General features: G+C 38.8%; 1 protein-coding gene across 1 annotated transcript in view; it reads right to left on the reverse strand.

The window, feature by feature from the left end:
- The window catches only part of rsrc1 (arginine/serine-rich coiled-coil 1), a 392,026-nt gene that overhangs the window by 310,024 nt on the left and 66,484 nt on the right, over window positions 1-15,518 (reverse strand). Inside the window, exon 4 of the mRNA XM_063045866.1 lies at window positions 5,625-5,801. Coding sequence (XP_062901936.1) covers window positions 5,625-5,801 — 177 coding nt within the window. The remainder of the gene's footprint in view (window positions 1-5,624; window positions 5,802-15,518) is intronic.

A 15,518-nucleotide genomic window follows, 5' to 3' on the forward strand; every position in this document is an offset into this window, starting at 1 on the left:
TTTAATACATTCACTATTTCCTATGTGACCTTGTCAAATAGAACAATTCAAGTGTGAAGTCAAAGGTATACTTCCTTTTTCCAATCAACCATTTACCCTTTTGCCACTGGTGAAAGGCAACAAGATCCCTTTACAATGCCTCGTCTTTTTCAATAAATTTTGCATGAAAACACGTTACTCAAGCACAAAGTTGCCTGCTGTCACACTGGAAGTGTGATAAATGTTTAATGAAAACAACACCATACAGCTTGGTGTCAGACAACACCAATCACATAAGCTTGCTTTCATCTGAGTAGACACTTTAAAGAGGTCCTGTGCATGATTCATGCAGCAGAACTCTGTAACCTGTATGCTAATAATGTTAAATTAACATAAGGACTTCCTGCAGTATTGGAAGGTGGGGGAGGGGAGGGTGGGGAAAGATTATTTAAAGGAATGATTGTTTGGTTGAGTTAAGGATGTTATCAAACTGAAAGCTGGGTAATTCTTGTTCACATAGAATACAGCTGTCAAACACGTGAAACAAAAAAAGTACAAAAGTGACGAAGCAACAGCATCACTCTGTACACTTCAAAACAGATTTGGAAAACATTAATCATTTGCACACACAGATGTTTTGATCTCCAGTAGTATGTCTTCTTCACAAATAAGTAAAACAGAATTTGATGTTGAGTCTGTAAGAACTTCCTTGGTTGAAAGTAAATATAATATCATGTCATCTACTACTCAAAACTGTGACAGGGAAGTTTGCTCCAATGAAGAGTATGCAGCTGAGATTAAACTAGCATGTATTTATCAACACCAATGTAAAAATCCCTTCTTTCTCACTTCTCCATGCATTTTACATAAATTTTTAAAAATACTTAAATGCTCTAAAGCTTACATTTTGCAAAATCTTTCTTAATAATTTTAGCATAGATTCAATCTGAAATCAACTTTTAAAAAAGTGATTAAGATTGTTAATGCAATTTCTGTTTTGTAAGGAACAGTGTTTACAAACTTAATAATGAAGTGATATCATTGACAAATGAAGCAAAATGTCAAATGAAGAATCATGCAGCAGTTAGTCTCCTCTGTGCTCTTTTTGTTGTGCCCAGCAAATGTCTCTTTATATAGTTCCAATTCTCCTTAGAAAGAGTTTAATAGGATTTGTATCCATCACTCCCAGTTAGTACATTTCTGATCGCAATAACTCTCTGGATCCAAAATTCTTATTGGTTTACTGATCTTTGGCTAATTACAAATGTTTGTATTTTATATTGTGTTATCTGGTTATCAACACCTCTACCAGTGGAAGCCTTTTTTATCTGATCAATATCACTCATAACTTAGAGCACCTATATAAATTCTCCCATCGTAAAGAAACTTAATCCAGCATCTCAGTTTCTCCCCAAAACAAAAATGCCCCAACTCCAGTAACAATCTCCAATAAATCTTTCAAGATTCTATTTATCTGCAATTCAACAAAATATACCAAATGATGCCTAACCAGTGATCTCTGAAGGTTCAGTAAAACTTAATTGCTTTTGCATTCCACAGAATTATACCTTGGATCCTGCAGACAATCTGACTTGAGCAGGATTTAAGACATAAATGAAATCACTGGGGAGATTAGGGCAAAGATTTTGATGGCAAAGAGGAACATAAATTGCACACTAAATTATTATAATTCTCAAAAGATCCCCATAGATCTGCTGGTCGAGATGCCATAACTGGGCAGTACCCCAGTGGAGGCAGTTGTGCAGTCTCCTCCTCAGTAAAACACTGACCATACAACATCAAGAGCATTTTCCCCATAGACTGCAACAGAACACCATAAACGACTGTGGATTTATCGACTCTCATACTGGGAGGCTGTTCCCTCTAAGCTGTGCGGGTGCGTGGCCGCGCAGTAACTGAAATGCTCTTGTGCACATTGCCTTAGTTGTCACGCAGCTGGAATTTTCTTTTATATGATATTTTAAGTACCATGAAGTTTTCAGGCTCTGTAAAAAATCTCATCAGAGCAATGCTTGATCAGCGGACCTGTTAAAACAAAATAGAGCGAACGTTGTTGGGAAACCTGACTGTTGAACACACAGCAACGTATCCTGGCTCAGAAGACAGTTACACTACTGAAATGAGTGGGAGAAGAAGACAGCAAACAGGAGAAATTGACTTTCGGGACAAAGGCTTTTGGAAGATTTAACTAAGTTAAAGGATTTTGATCCTTGCTTATGCAGGTGTATATGCATTTATGTCTGTGTGCAAATTTTTCTAGAGTAAAGCATTATTTTCAATTTCCTTGACATAACTCAGCTCAAAGCCATTCACAAAATTTAATTTGAACAGCATGCTTAGGATTTCGCAACTAGCTATTTGCATTGCAAAACGCCTTACCTCAAAGAACTAGGAGTCTGCCTCCTCGCAGAAAACTGCATCCTGGACCATTAGGATGAAACAGCAAGGTCAAGGGCACATGCAGCTTGTAATCTTGGGATCTGAGATCTGTCCCAAATTTTTCAAATTATTTCAAAGTACTTTCTAATTCTTTATATTAGAGTAAATTTAATTCTAAGTTTACTAATTTAAACTTTTTCAGTTTACTTCACTTTTAATCAGTTTAAATGCCAGAAACATTCAGTGACAGTGTTTCCAACCTAAAGACTCACTCCGAGTTTTGATAGCTTTAAAAGGCTGCTTGGGGAGTTTTCTTTGCATTTCTGGTTATATGCTAACTGCATTTCATTGGCTTTGTATCTGCACTCGGCACAATGACAATAAAGTTGAATCAAATCAAATCAAGAGCAGCGTTTCTGTACTAAGCTGCCTAAGAACCAATCATCATTCGGACTATACCAGTAAACTCGGAGAATTGGTCAGCAAGTGAGGTAAGATCTTTGATTCAGAAATTGGTGGAAACCAGCCCAACACATTCTGACTAATTGCTTTTCAACTTTTCAAGTGGGCACAACTTCCTGTAATTTCCAGACAGGAACACCCAAATCAATCAATTTTGCTTCTCCATAAATTTCAGACCTCAGACACATGTTAAACTGGCAGATCTCAAGTTAAATGTTTATCTTTTCTTCCCTTTCCCCTGAAGATTTGTAATTTTGTAACCCACCGAGACAAAGAGCTTTGAAAGTTACAATTAAACTCACAATCAATTTTCTCACATTTATTTTAAAACTGGGTTAGGTATCCACATATCAGTAACATCACTAATATAGAAAAAAATATTATCACCATCATTAACAGCAGATTCATAAATAGTAAGCTTCCACAAATCTTATCAACAAAAATATCCTGGAAAATGTTATGGTGGATGTATCATTATATCATTTTTAAATAAATTTCTCACTAAATTCATTATACTGTCAAATGAACAACCTGTGTACTACATTTCCCCCCACTTTCACCAACATAATAAATAAATCAGATATTGCAATGTTGCTAGACAACCCAGCAACACTGTTAAACACGTCCAACAACTCCAGAAACAAGATAAAAACATGTTCTTGATCGTGCAGCCAACCATACATTTGGCCATGGCAGGTGAGAAGCTGAATGCCTCCTGCCTGCCAAGTAAAGTCCAACAAAACATTTTTACTCCCAAGAAAGGAAGAACAGCCTGTCAAAGTCTGGCACTACAACTTTCAAGAAACCACAAAAGTACTTAAATGCATATTTAGCATGAACAGAGCCATGCTGTGTTATATAAAAAAAACCCTTTTGATGATTGCCCTTGTAAATCAGACTAATACCACAATAATGCAATAGGAAAGGAAAGGTACGTTGCATCCGGAGTTTCTCTGGTCAGCAGATGATTTCCCTCCACACCTCTCTGACGTAGTGGGGAACTGCATACGAGGCAAGTTACAGCAGTGGTTTGCCATTGCCTTCTGCCAGGTGTGTTTCCAAACAGATCACCAGCTCGTAACCCAGCACGGATGGAAAGCGTGCAGGGGAGCCGGCTGGATTCAAACTCGGGACCTTTCGCCCCGAAGTCCGGCACTGATGCCACTACGCCACCAACCAGGTCAACACAATAACATATAAATAAAACCAAACAAATGTTTTGATCATATAACATTGATATTTTGCAGCTGCATGACCCTGAAGAATCATTTGATACTTTCCTTAAAAGAAGCCATGAGTCACTGTAAGTATTCCTGTTAGGAAAAAGCCATTAAGATGCAAAAATATTCTCAACGGAAAGATCTTTTTCTCTTGACTGAATACATAATACATTTTACACATACTGCTTGATTAAATGAGACCTAAACATATAGTTTTGTTTTTATTCATCCTTATGCTAAATGTTATTAACTTAGCATTTTGTTAATTGTTGAAATAGTGAATAGTTAATACTCCCAACAGGGAGCGTCTAAAATAGCCTCTGACAATCAAGTACAGCTCCTGGTCTTGACATAACGCTTAGCTACTAAGTCCAGCAAAAATGTTTTTACTGACAGGAAAGGGGACAAAGGTGGTTCCCAGCAGCTTAAAACCAGTCACTTCAGCCAGATGTGGTTCGTCAACTATGGTCGGCAGTTCATCTCAAAGGATGAAAACTCTGATCTGAAAACTCTGTTGCCTTGCAGCTTATTCACTCTTGGAAAATCTGGAGCTGAGATTCCTGAAAGAGTCCTACATTGAGTTCATCACTGAATAGCAACTCCTGCAGCACCATTAGTGGCAAACTGTATCAGTCACTGCCATTCCTTGGATTCATCAGTTTTGTGGAGCCTGCTGCATGAGCGACAGCTTGCTCTCCACATCATACTGATCTGGCTTATGTATCACATAGACAGCTTGCTCTCCATATCCATGGTTGAACCCAACCAATAAGGACTGCATTCCAGTGAACAATGTTGTCACCTCAATAATGGTTTGGGTAAATTACTATAAAATGGGACTGTCATATGTCGAAAGATTGGAGCAACTGGGCTTGTATACTCTGGAATTTAGAAGGATGAGAGGGGATCTTATTGAAACTTATAAGATTATTAAGGGATTGGACACGCTACAGGCAGGAAGCATGTTCCCGCTAATGGGTGAGTCCAGAACCAGAGGCCACAGTTTAAGAATTAGGGGCAGGCCATTTAGAACGGAGTTGAGGAAAAACTTTTTCACCCAGAGAGTGGTGGATATATGGAATGCTCTGCCCCAGAAGGCTGTAGAGGCCAAGTCTCTGGATGCTTTCAAGAAAGAGATGGATAGAGCTCTTAAAGATAGCGGAATCAAAGGTTATGGGGATAAGGCAGGAACTGGATACTGATAGTGGATGATCAGCCATGATCACAGTGAATGGCGGTGCTGGCTCGAAGGGCCGAATGGCCTACTCCTGCACCTATTGTCTATTGTCTCTATTGTCTATTGTCTTGACACTACTAAAAGTACAATTGCTGCATTGACTTACATATAAGAATCCTTATAAACCTCAAACCATTCATATTTGTTTAGACTATCACAACCCACGATCAAACAGTAAACAAGTGCATGAAAAGGAAACATTTTTCCCCAAAATATTTCGGCTTAAGAATTCCCAGTGTGGTGGTAAGACTAACAATGATCCACAAGCATTTTCTGTTTTGATAACATAAATCAAAAATCATGATATTCTGAAATTCAAATCTTACCCTTTCTTATCACTTCGTGATTCCCTTTCTTTTCCTTTATCTCGGATCTTATCGCGCACCTTGTCTCTGCCTTTGCGCCTATCCCTTTCTCGAGACCTGCTTCTGCTGTAGCTTCGTCTCCGGCTTGAGCGTTCACTGCTGCGACTGTGAGAGCGCCGTCCATGTTGAGATCTTGAACTATGTGAAAACAATAAATACATTAAGTCAAAAGGAGGTTTCTCCACTTGACACATTCAATTTAAGTTAAAATGATTTAAATTTTTTTTATAAATGGCACTTCAAAAATCCCATACGCTTATAAAATAGACAACTTGTAGGTGATTTGCAAAAAGTAAATCCTCAACCTCACCTGTACCTTTAAAATTATTTGAAAACTGATGATGGAATTGTGCCAGTAAATAAAGTACTAAAAGAAAATGGTGGACATGTCATCTTGGCATAAAACTGTTTGCACAGACACACACATCCAACTAAAGATCTCAAAATGATTTTTACACAAATCTAGGAACAAGACAACTGCCTAGTTTTTGGCTTAAGCGATAAATCTACAAATCTAAAAAAAAATGTGCAAGATTCCAAAGCAGTACTTGAATAATGACAGCTGTATCTGAAAATCCAGGGAAGATTCTAAAGGCACTGAGTATATACTTCAGATCTGGCTCCACAAATACTAAAAAGGCATTAATCTGCAAAATATTGAGTAAATCCTGTAAGCAATAAAGCGCTACCTATAAGATGGAATTTCCCTTTGTTTTCATGACAACACTCGCTCTTGTAGTTGCTATAAACTTGTAAGAGCACTGAAAGATGTTTGCAATAGAGCACAGGTAGTACCTACAGACAGGATTTTGGAATCCCTTTAGCTAATGTATTAAAGATATCAGTATCTAACTCTCAGAATATGTTTCTTTCTTTCTCTAAAATGGCTGACACAAAGTGATGCATTCTTGAAATTTTTTTTCAAATACACCCATAGCATGTTATCAATTGATTAATCTTGATGGTTTTGTTATTTGAGCAATATTTAAGTAGAACATTTCAGTGGAATCACCATGATACTTCACTACAAAGGGTCAAAACAATGCAAGAAGTACCATAGGAAAGGTGGATAAAAATGCTGAAGATGACGTAGCTAGTTTACAAACGGGGCAATGTGTAATGAGGAGAGTCTAATGACAGGGGCAAAATTGCAGTCAACAAGATGAGTTGCAGAATAAAACACAGACAAAACCTAAAGGGTGTTATGTACCCCTGGGATTCCTTTTTGCTGTGGACTGTCACTTTAAGGCACAAGAAAGAACTGAGACTAACTTTTGGATTTCTGCTGCAAGAGAGAGGGGCAGAGTCTGCCTTTCAGCTTGTGTTTACACTTTTGCAAGGACACTGACAACTGCTGTCAGCTTTTGGGTTGCCATGGACAGAGAGAAGGGAGGAGCTACTTAATGGACAGCTGGCATTCAGCATGGTGAGATAAAAAGGTCAGTTGATAAACACACAGACTCATGGCTTTGGACAGTGGATGAGCTTTGTTGTGCCTGCAGAACTTCACTTGTTCTTTAACAGATTTGACATTGTGGCCCCTGTCCATCCCCCATGAGTCATCTGTTGTCCGCCCCCAACCAACACATACTCCACTCTCCCCTCCTACCCCTCCTCACAGTCCCCCACATTGCTCTCATGACTATACCCCTTCCCCACACGAAACCACCATGGTGTGAGAAGACAGCTGAAAGGTCTCAACCCGAGCAAGGCTGCAGGACCGGATGGTGTCAGTTCCAGGGTGCTCAAAACCTGTGCCCCTCAGCAATGACTGATTGGCAAGAGACAAAGAGTTGGGGAAAAGGGATCCTCTCTGGTTGGCTATCAGTGAATAGTGGTGTTTCACAGGGTTCTGTGTTGGGACCGATTCTTTTTACATTATATGTCATTGACTTGAGTGATGGAATTGATGGCTTTGTTGCAAAGTTTGCAGACAATATGAAGTTAGGTGGAGGTAGTTTGAAGAAGTAGAGGTGCTACAGAAGGACTTAGACAGATTAGATGGAATACAGTGTCAGAAAGTGTTGGCCTTGCATTTTTGTAGAAGAAATTAAAGGGTTGACTATTTTCTAAATGGTTAGAAAATACAAAAAAACTGAGGTGCAAAGCACTGTGCAGGATTCTCGAAATATTAACTTACATGTTGAGTCTGTGGAGAGGAAGGCAAATGCAATGTTAGCATTCATTTCAAGAGGACTAGAATATAAAAGCAAGGATGCAATTTTGAAACTTTAATAAAGCACCGATGAGGCCTCACTTGGAGCACTGAGAGCAGGTTTGGGTCCCTTATCTTAGAAAGGATGTGCTAAAACTGGAAGAGGTTCAAAGGAGGTTCACAAAAATGATTTCAGGATTGAATGGCTTATCATATAAGAGCATTTGATGGCTCTGGCCCTGTATTCACTGGAATTCAGAAGAATGAGGGGTGACCTCATTGAAACCTATCAAACGGTGAAAGGCCTTAATAAAGTGGATGTAGAGGGAATGTTTCCTGTGGTGGGAGAGTCTACGACCAGATGACACAGCCTCAGACTAGAGGGGCGTCCTTTTAGAATGGAGACGAGGAGGAATTTCTTTAGCCAGGGAGTGGAGAATTTGTGCAATTCTTTGCCACAGGTAGCTGTGGAGGCAAAGGTTGATAGATTCTTGATTGGTCAGAGCATGAAGGGATACGGGGAGAAGGGAGGAGATTGTCCCGAGGGGAAAATTGGATCAGCTATGATGAAATTGGCAGAGCAAACTCAATGGGCCAAATGGCCTAACTCTGCTCCTATTTCTTATGGTTTAAAACACAAATATAACTGCTTTGGTATGAAACTGAACCCCCTTGAATTACTGGATTATGAACCAAACTGACGCCTTACTGCTTCTGGAACAGTATATAAAATTTGTCCAAGTTTACAAAGTATAGTAAACTACTCATTATCTGGTATTATGTATCCAAAATTCTCATGCAACCAACAAGAATTTCCAAGGACAATCTGCAATTTCACACTTGCCTACATCATTCGGAGCCTTGAGTATACAAGTCATGTTGCACCTGTACTAAAAATTGAATAAGCCATTGTTGGAATACCGCAAGCATTTCTAATGACCACATAACAGGAAGGATGTGGAGAGGATGCAAATGAGTTGCACCAGGATGTTACCTAGATTAGATAGTATCAGCTACGAGAAGTCAGAGAAACTTGGACTGTTTCCTTGAGAGTGGCAAAGGACAAAGAGTGATCTAACACAAGTATAATAAAATATGAGAACATAAGCAGTAAATTGAACATTTTGCCCAGAGTAGAAATATCAAACAATAGAGGGCATAGCTTTGAGGTGAACGGGTAAAAGTAGATATACAAGGCAAGTTTGTTTCTTTTACACAGTGGTAGGTGCTTGAAATGTGCTGCCATTGGGTGGTGGTGGAAACAAGTTAAGTGGCACTTAGAGAGATTCATTAACAGACAGAGAATGGAGGAGCTTAAACCATGTGCAGGCAGGTATGCAGTTTAAATTGGCACGGATATCTGAAACGGACTTGCTCCTGTGAAATTCTAAACCACGTTCCATGTTTTCAAAAATTTAAATTTGAATTTGGCTTGCTGGGTTCTCATATGGTTTTCTTCAAACACAAAGGGAAAGTTGATTCCAAATATGTTTCCTAAACTTAGTGACTAGTTTTCTTTAAAATAATCCGAAGGCACATTTATCTCAGAGCCAGGTCTTCAACTCCACTTTCTTGTCAACCACCAGTAACTTTTGGGACCTTTGCTTGTCCACAAAATATCTACTATTGTCTTAAGCACATTCAAAGACTCTGTTACCATTGCCTTTAATGAAGAGTGTTCCAATGTCCCATGATGACCCAGGAAGCAAAAAATTCTCATCTCTGTTGTAAATGAGTAATCCCTTAGTATTATAACTCACTCATGGTTCTCGACATCCTCATTGTCAAAGCACCCTTCAGGTTCTGACAAGATTCAATCAAGTTCCCTCTCAATTTTTTAAACTCCAGCAGGTACAAGTTTAGCCCGGCCAACCTTACCCAATAAAGTGACCAATCTGATCAGGTGTCATTCTAACAAATTTCCATTGAACAGATCACAGGACAATAACATTTCTTCCTAAATCAAAAGTGGATACAATATTCCATTTGTGATCTGACCAATGTCCTATGTAACTGAAGCAAAAGCTTTCTATTTTTGTATTCAACATCTCTCGTAAGAAATAACTTTCTGATAAGCTTTCCCAATTATTTGCTCTACTTGCATACCAGCATTTTGTGAATCATACACTTGCACACTCAGATCCTTTACGTTTTCAGAGCTCTTCAATCTCTCAACATTTAGATATGTTCCTTTTTTCAAACTTCTTGCCAAACTTTTCACATTTTCTCACGTTATATTACATTTGCCAGATCTTTAATGTTCGCTTAACCTATTCTACATCCCTTTGCAGCCTTATGTTCTCAATCTGAAATTGTAAAATAACATTAAATACAAAGAATTTAAAAGGCTTCTTGATTAAAAGACTTGTATGTTGTATTTTGTGGCCTCAATTTACTTCATTACAGTTTACAACTAATTAAGTACTTTTGATAAGCAGTCACTTCCTAACTACCCACCTGCAACTCTAATCAAAGTCAGTGTTTCCCAGACCCTGTGCCAGAAAAATACTCCAGTATAAAAATCTGAGGAGTTCACACAGGCAGCAATCAAATGCATTGAAAAATGCAGAATCAACCACAGCACCACAGTAGCTTAGCAGTTAGCACAATGCTACTACAGCCTGGGGTTGAGTTCGGAGTGGAGCTCTGAAGTTACCTGTAAGGAGATTGCACATCCACCCCACGTTTGGGTGCTCCAGTCTCCTCCCACAGTCTAAAGGTGTACCGGTTAGTAGGTTAATTGGTCATTGTAAATTGTCCCGGCATTAGGCTAGGGTTAAATAGGTGGGCTGTCGGTGGCATGGCTCGAAGGGTATTCTGCGCTACATCTCTAATTAAAATAAATAAATAAACCATTTTGTGATTATACTTGGATTTACACTTCTGACATGCATCCCTAACTTGCTAGCTTTTACCTACAGAACTTCAGCCAAAACTATTATTCATCCTGATAAGATGTTTGTTTTTGCAAATTTCTCAAGCAGCTTTCAATCACAAGAAAAAGAACATTTGTTGAAAATAACAATTTACAACAAAATGAAATATAGCTTCCATATTTTCCATTCGACTATCTGTGTAGGTCTTTTCCACAACTGCATCATATTCCCATTCCTCTCCCAATTAGTTTTCTGCCAAACTTTTTAATCTTTCTAACGTAATACCTTCTCATCATACAGCAATTATTTCCATATGACTGCAAAGACCAGTTTATCTCTGATGACCCACCACACTGATATAAACCTGAACCAGAACCATAAATAATTGTGTTAATAGGAGCTACTAAGTATCACAGTTAATGCTGTGACAGGTTTTCAATACCAGCACCAATTGGACATGCTACCATCACTGTGTTATCTGAAGTATTCTGAATATTTTCAGCTTATCGATCTAAATGTGCATGTCCTTCATCCAAAGTATCATTACCAATTCACCCACATAAAAAAGTCAAACCTTTAAGTCTGATGAACAAAAGGAAAACATGCAATTATACAAAGTGAGTTTCAATACTCATCTAAAGTCTCAAATTACACAGCTCAGTTTGAATCTTCACTACAGAATGACAGTAAATAAATTAAATCAATAGAACTGATTTTGACCAGCTAGTTTTGTCTTTCCTTCCACAATATTTACTTTTTAAATGATCTTCCTCTCAAGAATATATAGCACACTTGTAATAGATTATTCAATAGTAAGTTAAACTAAAATATGTTGAAGATTCTTAAAAAAAACTGTCATAATTTTACTAGTTCAAAATACAGAGACGTAAAGGGACTTAGGAGTCCTTCTGCAGGATACCCTAAAGGTTAAACTCCAGGTTGAGTCGGTGGTGAAGGAGGCAAATGCAATGTTGGCATTCATTTCTAGAGGTATGGAACATAAGAGCAGGGATGTGATGTTGAAGCTATATAAGGCACTCGTGAAACCACACTTGGAATAATTGTGCAGTTTTGGGCTCCTTATTTTAGAAAGGATATACTGACATTGGAGAGGGTTCGGAGAAGATTCACCAGAATGATTCCAGGAATGAAAGGGTTACCATATGAGGAAGGTCTGGCAGCTCTTGGGCTGTATTCCCTGGAGTTCAGGAGAATGAGGGGGATCTCACAGAAACATTCCAAATGTTACAAGGCCTGAACAGATTAGATATGGCAAAGTTGTTTCTCATGGTAGGGGAGTTGAGAACGAGAGAGCACGACTTCAGGATTGAAGGATGTCCATTTAGAACAGAGATGTGGAGAAATTACTTTAGTCAGAGGGTGGTAAATCTCGAATTTGTTGCCATGAGCAGCTGTGGAGGCCAAGTCACTGGGTGCATTTAAGGCAGAGAAAGATAAGTCCTTGATTAGCCAGGGCATCAAAGGGCATGGGGAGAAGGCAGGGGCTTGGGGATAACTGGAAGAATTGGATCAGCCCATGATTGAATGGCAGAGCAAACTCAATGGGCCAAATGGCCTATTTCTGTTTCTATATCTTATGGTCTTATATCTTACACCATCATAAAATCAATAGCATTGAATTCACATGTACTTCTCAATATATGTGATTTAAAATTGATAGCAATTCTCAGGTAAACTCCAAAGCAGACTGGTACGTAATTATACTCAGTAGGCACACTCATCATCATGCATGCAGCTAGTATTTTGCAAACAGCAAAAGCAAACTATTTTATCAACTGAATTCACACAAGATACATAGAAGAGCACCAGCGCTGCAAATGATATTGGAAATACAGTGGATTCCGGTTAATAGGGCCATTGGTTTATAGGGGCCGCTGTTTATTTAGGACAATGCTTAAAGAACAGAAACTAAATAGTTAAAATAGTCAGGATTCCCTTATTTATCCCACTTTAATGGGGAAGTAGACCGTTGACAAACAGCTTCTAAATAGTGTCAGTCACATGAACTTGCATGGTCATGTTATGTCGTGCCTAGAGCAATCAGTTTTTAAGTAGCATCTGTTCCACGTGTTTGTCTTCAAAAAACAGTGATTTTTGCCACTGATAGTTGGCGAGAAATAAGCAGTAAGACATTTCAGAACTGTTTTGCTTACTGTGGTGACAAGCATCCAGACTTGGAGATTCGAGAAACAGCCGGGAGTGAAAATGAAACGATTTCGTTGGTTCAACAAGTTAGGAACGATGAGGAAATTGAAGGTAACAATAATCATTTGGAATGTCACAGTGAAAAATGAAGATTTGTAGGATGCAATTGTCAAAAGCATTGCATGAAGGCAGTCCATTACCTGCACTAGGTGCCTGCACTGATCTTGCACATTTTTAGTCAATCAAAAGATTACGGCAGGTGAATATAGTATTGTAGATGCATTGGTACTGTTCTAATTTATTCTGTATTTTTAATACATAATTTGCTACTTTAAATGGTAGTTTGTCTTTTTTATACCTTTTAACTATTTCCAAGAAACTTCAGTTAATTGGGGCAAAATATACTGGTCCCAATGTGTCCCAATTAACCAGACTCCACTGTATTACAAATTTTAAAAAATCCTCAACTTCAAATCTGTAGCAAATTGATGATAAGGAACATGTATACTGTCAAATACAAAATAATGACACAATATGCTCTTAGGGGAGAAATCATGTGAACTCTTATCTACATCAGTGAACTATCAAACCTAGCTAAGAAAGGAAAGAATAACCCACACGCAGTCATTTGCTATAATATATAAATCATGACACTTGCCGGAGATAGTCTCAAGATTTGGGAGAGTACACTTAGGACAGAGACGAGGAGGAATTGATTTTCCCCAGAGAATGGTGAATCTGTGGAATTCTCTGCCCAATGAAGCAATGGGGCTACCACAGTAAATATATTTAAGGTTGGATAGATTTTTGCATAGTACGGGAATTAAGGGTTATTGGGAAAAAGTAGGTAGGTTGAGATGAGTCCACGGCCAGATCTGCCATGATCTTATTGAATGCCAGAGTAGGCTCGATGGGCCAGATGGCCTATTCCAGCTCTTATTTCTTATGTTCGATGTAATCGATCAACAGGAGGCTAGTGAGAATCAGGCTGAAAGGCAAGAAAGTGAATATAACTGTGATCCAGTGCACTAAAGATAGTGACATTGAAGCAAAGTACATTCTCTATGAACAGATGCAATTGGAGGTAGAGTTAACTCCACTCCATAACATTATCATTGTCATGGGATATCTAAACGCCAAAGTTATAAATAACAACTCGCGCTTCACTAGGACCATAGGCATACATTGATGTGGAATGATGAATAACAATGGTGAAAGACTAGTGGAATTCTGTGCCGAGAATAATCTGGCCATAGGAGAGACCCTCTTTCCATACCGTAAAATCCACAAAGTGATATGGCGCTCACCCAATGGATGCAACAGGAAACAGAATGACCATTTGATGATCAATGGTACAAGGGGATAATCCTCACAGAATGTAAAGATGAAGACAGGAACAGACACAGGAAGTGATCGCCACCTTGTTGTTGAAGTGATGAAACTTAAGCTGAGAAACACTGGGATCAGTACACATGTACAGTACACAAGACATTTTGATATTGAGAAACTCAAAAACGTTCCACTTAAGAACAGATTTCAGTCCTTGCAAGACTTTGTCGAGGATGTGTCAGTGGACAAGATCACCACAATGCAGAAACAGATTGCCACAGTCTTTGAGAACAGCAGCAAGGCTTGTCTAAGATACAAACCTGTACAGAAGATCAAAGAATGGATACAGCAGAAATAAATAAATAAATAAATAGATAGATAGATAGATACACACACACACGATTTAAAATTTGTATGTGTAAAGTTTCAGACCAGATCCAGTGGTCCCATGAGAAATAAGAATGGTCTGCTTTTGACAACTGAGAAAGAGCAAGAAGCACAATGGACAGAGTATTTCAGAGAATTACTGACTGGACCACCACTAAGTGAAGAACCTGACATACAAGAGATAGCAGAGGAACCCAACATTAGCACAGATCCACCCAAGAAAGAAGATTGTTGCTGCAATTAAAGAACAGCAAAGCTCCAGAACATGACAATTTGAACACTGAATTATTTAAAACTACACCAAAAGTTGCAGCAGCCAATGTGCAGCCACTGTTTACTATAATCTGGAAATGGGGACAGACACCCAAGGATTGGACAAAGGGACTTACTGCTAGGATCTCCAAGAAAGAAGCGATTGCAACAACTGGCGTGGCATCACATTTCTGTCAGTGCCCAGCAAGACTCTCACCAAAGTTATTGTCCAACAGATTACAGGTGCTATTGATGTGTACTTTAAGGAGGAGCAAGCTGGCTTCAAGAAGAACAGAGGCTGTGTCGACCTGATCTTCACACTGTGTAACATCACAGAGCAGTGTACAGAGAGGCAGAGGCAACTGTATGTAAATTTTATGGATCTTGAAAAGGCTTTTGATAGCATCCACAGGGACAGCCTTTGGCAAATTCTCAGATCATACAGGATCCCTTCCAAAATTGTTCAGCTTATCCAGAGTTTCTGTGCTAATTTCACCTGCACAGCTGGGTTCTGAAATCAAGACAGGAGTCAGGTAATGCTATGTGATGTATGCAATTTTGTTTTAACCTGGGATTGACTAGGTTATGAGGCAAACAACAAAAGATAAGGTGTGAGGCATTAGGTGGATCCATTCTCTACTTTAGAAGATCTTGACTTTGTAGATGGCATCACATTACCATCACATTCAC

This window comes from Mobula hypostoma, chromosome 4 (assembly GCF_963921235.1).
Source record: "Mobula hypostoma chromosome 4, sMobHyp1.1, whole genome shotgun sequence".
Taxonomy (NCBI): Eukaryota; Metazoa; Chordata; class Chondrichthyes; order Myliobatiformes; family Myliobatidae; genus Mobula; species Mobula hypostoma.